This window comes from Haliotis cracherodii, unplaced genomic scaffold (assembly GCF_022045235.1).
Source record: "Haliotis cracherodii isolate W230 unplaced genomic scaffold, xgHalCrac1.p SCAF_3, whole genome shotgun sequence".
In the NCBI taxonomy this organism is placed as follows: Eukaryota; Metazoa; Mollusca; class Gastropoda; order Lepetellida; family Haliotidae; genus Haliotis; species Haliotis cracherodii.
Genome location: NW_027266286.1, coordinates 54,714,931 through 54,725,820, shown reverse-complemented (window position 1 = coordinate 54,725,820; position 10,890 = coordinate 54,714,931). Strand labels below are relative to the sequence as shown.

The following is a 10,890-nucleotide window of genomic DNA, read 5'->3' as shown; positions in this document are numbered from 1 at the left end:
CGAATGTGTCTGATACACCTACAACAATCTTGATAAAACCGAAGACACCGTTACGGATATAGTTTGAAAGTTAGAAGAGGGAAATCTGGGTTTGAGATTTGTCGCGGGGTTTAGGGATGGGGGGGGGGGGGGGGGGGTATGATCTCCCTAACTGTGTCACTGTCGACTGAAGCAAGGCCTAGCAGACCGTTTCTGTACCTGTTCCACTGCATCAAGGCTGGCCGTCTCACCCTCCTTACGGTTCCCGGGACTGTGGGATAGCGTAGTTGGGTAGTAGGTAGTAGCTAGGCTACTGATCAGTAGCAGAGATGATCGGTAACACTGTTAATAACGGACCAAGAGGGATGGAGAGAGGGAGGATGGTTGTGTGAGGGAGCGAGAGAAGAGGAGGGGGAGCCGACCGAGCCTGTTGGAGGAGAGACACGTGGGAACACACGTCCACAGACAAGCGCTGGTTTGTAATCGGGAACTGTGTTAATGTAGCTTCCCATCACTCAGGGCCAGACAAGACTGGACAAACATTCCTGGGAGGGCTGAGAGGATACTGCGGTCAGCTTGGTCCTGTCTCGGCTAGTGGTCAGCCGAATCTCTTCGGACCAAGGGCGCTGGTTACTTCGTGTTCCTTTAGACAGGAACTGTATCGCGCAGGTTGTTTGTTCGGAGTTCGATCTTCTCTAAGCCGACGGTTGAGTGTGTCAATGTTTGAGGTAAGGCAGGTTGTTGTCTTGGCGCGGCTGTTCAGTGTTCTCGTCCGGTGTTTGTTCAAACGAAGACAATGACGATCTCGCGTGGAAACAGCTTTTACTCCCGCCACAGAACCACGACCCATGTGTGACCTAATCCACAAAATGGATGATATATCAGCCCCGGACTGGCGTTGTGCGATGTTGTGACGACGACATCTATTGATACGATGCACGACATCATGCCACAGCGATACGCACCGTCTCGATCTGCAGAGTAGCGAAAAGGCTAGTCACGTGACTGTCAACACTCCGGAGAGTAACATTTATCCACCACGGCTCATTAGTCGACGGACCAGGTAAGAGTTACCGTATCGCATTCCACATGGTCGTGCATAGGCTTGGCAGAGTGGGTGAGGTCGCACGGTCACTGTACGATGGGGCAGGCGTTGGCCAAGAGGGAGATGGACAAGGGAATGAAACAATACCACGAGCAGCGCTTTGCGGAGGCTGTGGACGAGTGGTCAAGCGCTCTTAAGAAGATGACCAAGGCACGGAATAAGTTCGAAGCGTTGGGAAACATCTGTCTGGCGTTGTGTGATCTGGGGAAATATAGGGATGCGCTGACCCATTCGGGGCTTCAGATTGAAGTGGCCAACGATACTGACGACCCTGTACTCAAGTCCGAGGCGTTTCTCATGTATGCAATATGTAACGAGAAGCTCAGTGAGTTCACGAAGGCGATATCGTACTGCCGGTACTGTCTGCAGACGGAGAAGGTCGCGGATCGAACCCAAAGCTACGCCCATCTATGTCTGGGCAATGCATACGTTGGGCTAAGCGAGTTTCCCAAAGCGTGGGGTAGTTACACCAAGGCCTTGACGCTAGCCAGGACTAAAAATGACAAGTTTCTAGAGTTGATGACCAGTGCAAGGGTGGGACACATGTTTTCTTTGCTGACCGATTACGACACTGGACTTGCGTATTGTTGTAAGGCATGGGACGTGGTCAGTGGGTTGCCCGAGGGGGACCCCCATGTCCGGTACAGGCGCCTGCTGGCGGTTTACATCGCCACGCCGTATAGGAGGACCGGGCGTTATAACGAGGCTATGGATTACTGTGAGGTAAGTGAATTTTCTATTCATTTGATAAGTATTACACGGTTAAATATAATAATGCATTCTGTGAAGATAACACTACTGTCATGTCAATGCTGACTTGGCGGTATTGCGAACCGATGCATCCTTGGTCATAATAGTTACTTTAGTAAAGAGGGGTATTATGTACATACACTTCTGGTGTTATAACAAAAATTGCTAGTAACCTTCTGGACAGGTTATTGATCTGACGGTAAAACGAAGCGGTTTTAACGTGACATTCGTGACAGAAACGCAAGAAGCTGTTGTGAGTATATAACACTATACATTCATATCTCTATTGCGTGAATAACACCATTCACACATAGTGTATATCGATATCGACCCGGTAACGCTTTGAACTTAAGTCGTTCAAATATGTAGACCAGCTTTCTGCATCAATCAAGGTCTAAAGCTTCAATCATATGTTATGTCTATTGCTAGTTATTTATTCTGTATTGCGTACAAGAGAGACGCCATCCAGTATATCCTTTAGGGCGAGAGGCGTACGTATATCATTCAGTGGAATGAAATTAAAGCGACAAAAACATTTCCATGACCATTAGGAATCTGAACAAATAAAGATACCATTGTACGATTCCAACTGTATTATAAGGGACTGGTCATTTAATATAGGGATGTGTGTGTGTGTGTGTGTGCGTGTGTGTGTGTGTGTGGGGGGGGGGGGGGGGGGGTCGCCAAATGTTATGACAGTTATAGAGGGTTCATAAAACATAACAGTTAATTCTTAAAAACAATAAATTTTAACGTTATTTAAGGACTGACAATTTATTAAAAGGAGTGTGTGTGTGTGTGGGGGGGGGGGGGGGGGGGGGGGCGGGGCGGGGCATAAGAAATGTTACATGTAGGGGTGTGTGTGAACAAATGTTACATAATTTTTAAGGGGGTCGGCAAAATATGATACAATAACCACACACACACACACACACACACACACACACACACACACACACACACACACACACACACACACGCACTCCTTAAAACTACCAGTTCCAAAGTATATGTGTTAAAGAAGCAAAGTCAAATATTGAAAGGATACTTTGAAATAATGCAGCGCTAAATAAAACTATCACATCTAACGTTAGCTGATATTGGAAACTTTATCGGTATTTTGTCGCCAAGTCCATGCAACATCCCACCGTGAATAATAACGTTAAACGTGGCTTAAATCCATGTCGTTATACAGGCTGAGATTAACGATGTTGGCAGTAGATTATTGAGGTAAACACAGGTATCCTCTTGTGATCTTAAGTGTTTGATAAGTGGGAATGTCATCGTAAACGTCACTGTGATATAATGCACGCTAAGGACACAGTGAAATCAGTTAGATAGGGAATGTAATCAATCTCGTCCTTCTTTCTCTCCACTCGTATCCCCTCTGTCTTTTTCTTTCACATTCCTACGTATCAGGAGCGTGTATAGTTATTTGGATAATGGTTAATATGGTAATGGAGACGTGATAATGAATGAATATGGGTAATGTACGCTGTAGAATGTGTTCAGAATGTAAACAAACTATACATGACATGATGAGACCTAAACGAGTCAAAATTATGGGACAAGGAACGTGTTTAGGTTTGCATGTAGGATCTAAACACATTTTTTACGGTGTATCTGGAAATAATGATTTATTTTTTCGCTGATGACAATAATGATGATATGAATGTGTATCCTCCATCTATTCTTCTTTATCGTTGATGATCAGCATATAAAAACATGCTAATCATAAACATGATCATCATGTGTATGTACATAACTATTTAATTCTTTGGTAAATCTTTCAACGGTATTACTGCACGTCCACATTAATCATTTGTATCTGAGGGTAAATTGTCAACTTTATTGAATCATTTAGGTAAATGCCTTATGTAATGGCACAAGATCTTGGCTCATAATAACATGCTACCTGGAGGATTTCGGATAAAATAGTTCTCCAGTACAACTTGCCTCGTAAGAACATCAATGATGATCTGATGTTTACAATATGTGCCATGGTTGATTGTGTGGGTGTGCTCATGCTATCGGCCACTGGTTTATCTGGTCCGGATTTTATTATTTCCACCCGTGATACAGCCTTAATATTATTAACTGCGGCGTAAAATGCATTCATTCGGTTGCTAGTAGCAACAGGTCACGGACAGACCAGGCTATAAACACCTTAACGACATTGAAATGTATGTACCGCATTATGTTGCAAATCGACATGTGAAATGTGTTAAACTGGGTGTGCGTTTATGTCAGGGCGACACGCCGGTTGAGAAGTGAAATATTTTGTCCACGTATTTCTCCCGACTATTGTTTTTAGCGCTCATGTTTCTCGACCAGGGCGGAAAATGTGCAGACAATGCATTCCTAAATCAATAATCACATTATTTCTGGGGAAGGACATGAGGGAATCTACTGTTCAAATATACAAATATTTCCGTAATCTATTAAAAGAGTTCGCGAGTCTAAAGCCAAAGGTTCGGGATGAGTGTGACAGAAGCGATTTTCAGACACCGCACAAAGAAAATACACGACGCAATTATTAAAACGGCGTCAAGAAGATGAAAGGTTACTCTATGCGGGTAATTTACAGTTCTATACATTTGAAGGCTGTGTTAACCCTAACTCTCCCCTAACACCACCACCACACCACCACCACACCAGCACCAAACCAGCACCACACCACCACCACACCACAACACCACCACACCACAACACAACCACACCACCACCACACCACCACCACACCACCACCACACCACCACCAAACCAGCACCACACCACCACCACACCACCACCACACCACCACCACACCACCACCACACCACCACACCACCACCACCAAACCACCACCACACCACAACACCACCACACCACAATACAACCACACCACCACACCACCACCACACCACCACACCACCACCACACCACCACCACCACACCACCACCAAACCACCACCAAACCAGCACCACACCACCACCAAACCACCACCACACCACAACACCACCACACCACAATACAACCACACCACCACACCACCACCACACCACCACCACCACACCACCACCACACCACAACACCACAACACAACACCACAACACAACCACACCACCACCACACCACCACCACACCACCACCAAACCACCACCACACCACAACACCACCACACCACAATACAACCACACCACCACACCACCACCACACCACCACCACACCACCACCACACCACCACCACACCACCACCACACCACAACACCACCACACCACCACCACACCACCACCACACCACCACCACACCACAACACCACCACACCACAACACAACCACACCACCACACCACCACCACACCACCACCACACCACCACCACACCACAATACAACCACACTACCACACCACCACCACACTACCACACCACCACCACACAACCACACCAACCCCCTCCCCAAATAAATTAAAAGTGGATAAGTATATGTTTATGAAGCAAAATCAAATATTGAAAGGAGTGAATGAGAGAGAATGGTTTTGCGCCGCTTTTAGCTATATTTCAGCACGGCGGGGGACGCCAGATATGGGCTTCACACATTGTACACCATGTACCTAGAGCTTCAACACTAGCATACCCCACCGCCCCATATTGAAAGGGAACTATGAAATAATGTAGCATGATAATTCCCTGTCCCTTTCACCTACCCCGGATCGCCTCTCTCCGCCCTCTTCCCCCGGCCCAACCAGGCCCTGTCCGACTGACATTGTGTACGTTAGTGTAGACGGTGCGCTAGCCCAGTGGTTCAAGCACTCAAAGGTCGTGCCAAACGAGTGGGTTCGAATCTTGGGGGTGAAACGTGTGAAGTCCAGTCTTTATGGGCTCTGCCGTGATGGTACTGGAATATTGCCACAAGTGGTGGAAAACTCTACTCACGTAGGTTTATGAGTAACGGTAGCGACATAATGTGTTATAACACTGGTTGCCAGGTCTGGTACATCTGAACATGTTATAACATTGGTTGATTACTCGGAACGTCTACATATGTTATAACATTGGTTGCTTTGTCCGGTACATCTGCATGTGCTATAACATTGGTTGCTACCCCGACACATCTACATATGTTATAACATTGGTTGTCTGGTCGGATACATCTACATATGTTATAACATTGGTTGTCTGGTCGGATACATCTACATAAGTTATAACATTGGTTGTCTGGTCGGATACATCTACATATGTTATAACATTGGTTGTCTGGTCGGGTACATCTACCATCGTAATCTACATATCTTATTACATCGGATGCGTGATACATGTGCTGTGACATTGGTTGTCTGGTCGATACATCAAAAGATGTTATAACATTGTTGCTTTGTCGAGTACATCTGCATATGTTATAACATTTATTTATTTGTAGTCTAATACATCTACATTTTTTATGACACTGGTTGTCGAGAGAGGTAATCTACATATCTTTTATCATCGGATGCGTAGTACATATGTTATAACATTAGTTGTCTTGTCGGATACATCTACATATGTTATAACATTGGTTGTCTGGTCGGATACATCTACATGTGTTATAACATTGGTTGTCTGGTCGGATACATCTACATATTGTATAACATTGGTTGTCTGGTCGGATACATCTACATATTGTATAACATTGGTTGTCTGGTCGGATACATCTTCATATGTTATATCATTGGTTGCCTAGTCCGGTACATCTACATGTGTTTTAGGGGCGCTTGGGTAGCCTAGTGGTTAAAGCGTTCGATCGTCACGCCGAAGACCCGGGTTCGATTCCGGACATAGGTACAATGTGTGAAGCCGATTTCTGGTGTCCCCCGTCGTGATATTGCTGGAATATTGCTAAAAGCGGCGTAAAACCATACTCACTTTCTCACTCACTACATGTGTTATAACTTTGGAAGGCTCTTTGGGTACAGGCACCAGGCGACAGATGGCAAGAACTACAGGCGCAGGAGTAATGTCAAAAACAAACTATTCGTCTTAAAACCACTAATGCCATATGAATGACACGCTAGTGTAAATGCATTATATACAAATCTAGTCGGGAAAACAGATGTGATATCATTACCAGCCTTATTTGGTACATCCTACATGTGTTATGTGAATAGCACTGTTAAAGTGGGAGTTACATGAATGACACTCAATCAGGTACAGATTATACAGGGATTATGGACCTTGCTACCTAATCTTTTACTGATTGAACTTGTAACATTCTCTGTAATTGATCGAGTGCTGATTGCACCTGTAATGTTCTCGGTAACTGATCGGGTACTGATTGCAGCGGTTATCCTCTCGGTAACTGATCGAGGACTGATTGCACCTGTAATGTTCTCGGTAACTGATCGGATACTGATTGCTGGTGTAATATTCTCGGTAACTGATCGGGTACTGATTGCAACTGTAACGTTCTCGGTAACTGATCGGGTACTGATTGCACCTGTAATGCTCTTGGTAACTGATCGGGTACTTATTGCAGCTGTAATGTTCTCGGTTACTGATCGGGTACGGATTTCAGCTGTAACGTTCTCCGTAACTGATCGGGTACTGATCGCACCTGTAATGTTCTCGGTAACTGATCTGGTACTGATTGCAGCTGTAATGTTCTCGGTAACTGATCGGGTACTGATTGCAGCTGTAATGTTCTCGGTAACTGATCTGGTACTGATTTCAGCTGTAATGTTCTCGGTAACTGATCTGGTACTGATTGCTGCTGTAATATTCTCGGTAACTGATCTGGTACTGATTGCAGCTGTAAAGTTCTCGGTAATTGACCAGGTACTGATTTCAGCTGTAATGTTCTCGGTAATTGATCAGGTACTGATTTCAGCTGTAATGTTCTCGGTAACTGATCGGGTACTAATTGCTGCTGTAATGTTCTCGGTAACGGATCGAGGACTGATTGCAAAAAGAAATGTTCTCGGTAACTGATCGGGTACTTATTGCAAAAATAATGCGCTCGGTTACTGATCGGGCACTGATTGCATTTGTAATGTTCTCGGTAACTATGTAGGATAGTATATGTTTACCCTTTTCGCGAACACCTGACATGAATTTCACATGATTTTACCATTTACGCCCAGTGAAATCTGTGTCGGTGGGAAATCGAGGTTGTTCTCTTGCGCAGAAGTTTTATGTTTACATAGACTTTAATACCAAAACCTCATCACAACGGCCACCGACCTCGTAGGTTCTAAAACTTTATATTTGGGGCGTCCGACTTGGTACATTCTAAAAAGTTACATCACTTTGGACTTGTACATTTTATGACGTTATGTTAATGGCGTCGGATCTGGTAATTCTAACACGTTATATCGACGTCAACCGACGTGGTATATTCTAAGACGTTATATCAACGTCAACCGACGTGGTACATTTTAAGACGTTATATCAACGTCAACCGACGTGGTACATTCTAAGACGTTATATCAACGTCAACCGACGTGATACGTTCTAAGAGGTTATTTCGGTGGCAAGCGTCTGTACAGTCTAAAACAGGATATCAATGGGAACCGACCTAGTACATCATACGATGTTATATCAACGGTAAGCGACCTGGTACATTCTAAGACGTTATATTAATGGCAGGCCAGGCTGATGTAGACATGCAGGGGTAAGGCATACCGAGCGGAGTATGGCCGGAATGAGGACTATTTCCATTAATCCCCGTAGCTAGTGTGATGTACTGTGGCATTCCGACTTCTCCCCTGTTGTACAGTAATACCACTCGTTACCAGCACTACTCGACTCTTAGTGTACGCGAACTGTACTGGGAATAAGGTAGAGGATAGCCTTGCTCCAAGGCTGTACTGAAGAAAAGTCCATGGATGGGTAGTAATTCTATCCTCCTAATTATCAAGTCTAGATATATGGACAGTACAGGACTCAAGTCTCTTTTGGGGACAACTTATTATTTACATAATTTGGAACTTATGATTTAAACTAATTATTGCCTTACATACTTGTGCAAGTCTAGGTAGAGGGTCGTGTCTGGTGTTTGACGAGAGATGTAGGGACTCTCATAATACGAGGATCCTGGAAAATTGTTTGCATAAACACATTCATGAGTATGATTCTAAACGATTCATAAAAAAACAACGAAGTCCTGTGCAGTAGCATCATTAGCCCAATAGACATTTGACCCTTGAAGCCCCGGGGTAGAATAGGTCTTCAGCAACCCATGCTTGCTGTAAAAGGCGACTATGCTTGTCGTAAGAGGCGACAAACGGGATTGGCTGGTCAGGTTCGCTGACTTGGTTGATGCATGTCATCGATCCCAATTGCGTGGATAGATGTTCATGATGTCAATCACTGGATTGTCTGGTCCAGACTCGATTATTTTCAGACCGCCGTCATATAACTGGTATATTGCTGAGTGCGTCGTAAACAACAAACCAACCAACCAACCATTAGACATATCTACATGTATAAGTAATCAGATTGAATGTAACAAAATCTAAAATACATGACTAGGTGATTAAGGAACTACTGTTACTTAGTTTAATCGTTAAGGCATTTCCACACATTTCCGAGTAAAGGGAAATAGAAGGGCCAAAGCAACTAAATCTTTAATGTTGCAAGGCGTCACGAAAAGCTAATGACGGAAGCATTCCCACAGCCTTGTCGCCATGTTTAGCCGTGACCTTGGTGATGACCTTGACCGGGTTGGGCACGTATGGCACTCGGGGTTACGTGATTGATTGAGAACTGGCCGTGAGACAGACCTCACTCAATGAAATCACATTTACACTTTTTTCTTTGTTAAATATAACTAACGGTATGGGAAATGTGCACAACAGCGGCAGCAGAATGGGAACACTTGGGAATGTCTTTAAACACTGTTAGATTCATGCATTTCGCTCCAACTTAATCTAATTTATTCCTGAGGAGACTTTATCTAAATCATTGGGAAACAATATAGATATATGTTTATTATTCATGTGATTTGTGGGACAATTTGTTTTGTTAACCTATAAAATAAACTGTCGGCAAACGAAAGTATATATTGGAAAATTGAATGAGATAAAAAGAATTACACTAGGCCGAACATAGTCGCCGAAACATTACAAATTAATGTCTCAAACACAACTATGACACCCTTACAAAAAACATCACCATCGAATACCATTTCTTGTTTGTTTCGTTTTTAGCTACCATCTAACGTGGGTGTATACTTTCTTTTGCCTGCCAGTATAGTACGTTTTGTTTTTCCAGTTCCACTTAAGGGTAATTGTTTTATTTATGACTTGGTCAATACGATAGATTATATATGGTACCGGTTGGTGTATCTTTCCAAATGTCCTGTATGTGAAAGACTGTCACGGTTGAAAAGACACTTACAAATTCCCGTCATATAAAATACATTCAGTCTTAAGATTTAACTCGTTTAGAAATCGATACGTTCAAGCATACAGTCTGTTAACCTTGTCTTGTCGGCTCCGTGTCAAGAAATCAGTATTTTTTTTATCGGATCGTCCAAATTAAAATGTTTTTCACATGAAAAGAAAAAAACGATTTTACAAGGAGAAACGTAAGCCTCATTTTTTATTCTTTTGAATCGATACATCAAATATTTATGTTCGAACTGGTAAGTTTGAATTAGGCGGAGTTTAAACAAAAAAATCTCCTTTTTTCCATTGCCCTGTTCTTATAGGAACCCGGGTATAGAAACACGTTTAGCTCAAACCGTGAAGAGAATACGTACGCCCAAAACATAGCTAGTATCTGTATAAAGGCTATAGAATACTCTATGAATAGAGCCAATTACAAATGGGGGTCCGTTTCATTTTAGCACCTACTCTACACTACAATCGTCAGTTTCTGGGCACGATTGGAAACGACTTCTTTGTGAATATTTGACCACCGAACATCAGCTGGTACATATCAATAATTCTGTGTAAATACATGGACCAATATCTTGTTATTGTATGACCACAAATAATATTTATCTTGTCAGGAAACGTGACAAAAAAATACAACATAACGCAGCGCATGTGGATCATGTTCGCTTGTCGTATCCTGGTATCAAAGGTTCTATTATACAT

General features: G+C 43.4%; 1 protein-coding gene across 2 annotated transcripts in view; it reads left to right on the top strand.

Moving 5' to 3' along the window:
• The first annotated feature begins 227 nt into the window (after nucleotides 1-227).
• Nucleotides 228-10,890, top strand: part of LOC139475769 (43 kDa receptor-associated protein of the synapse-like) — a 38,733-nt gene continuing 28,070 nt past the window's right edge. For both annotated transcript variants that reach the window (XM_071258976.1, XM_071258975.1), the window contains exon 1: nucleotides 228-1,807. In XM_071258976.1, the coding sequence (XP_071115077.1) occupies nucleotides 1,121-1,807 (687 nt within the window). In that variant the 5' untranslated portion in view covers nucleotides 228-1,120. The remainder of the gene's footprint in view (nucleotides 1,808-10,890) is intronic.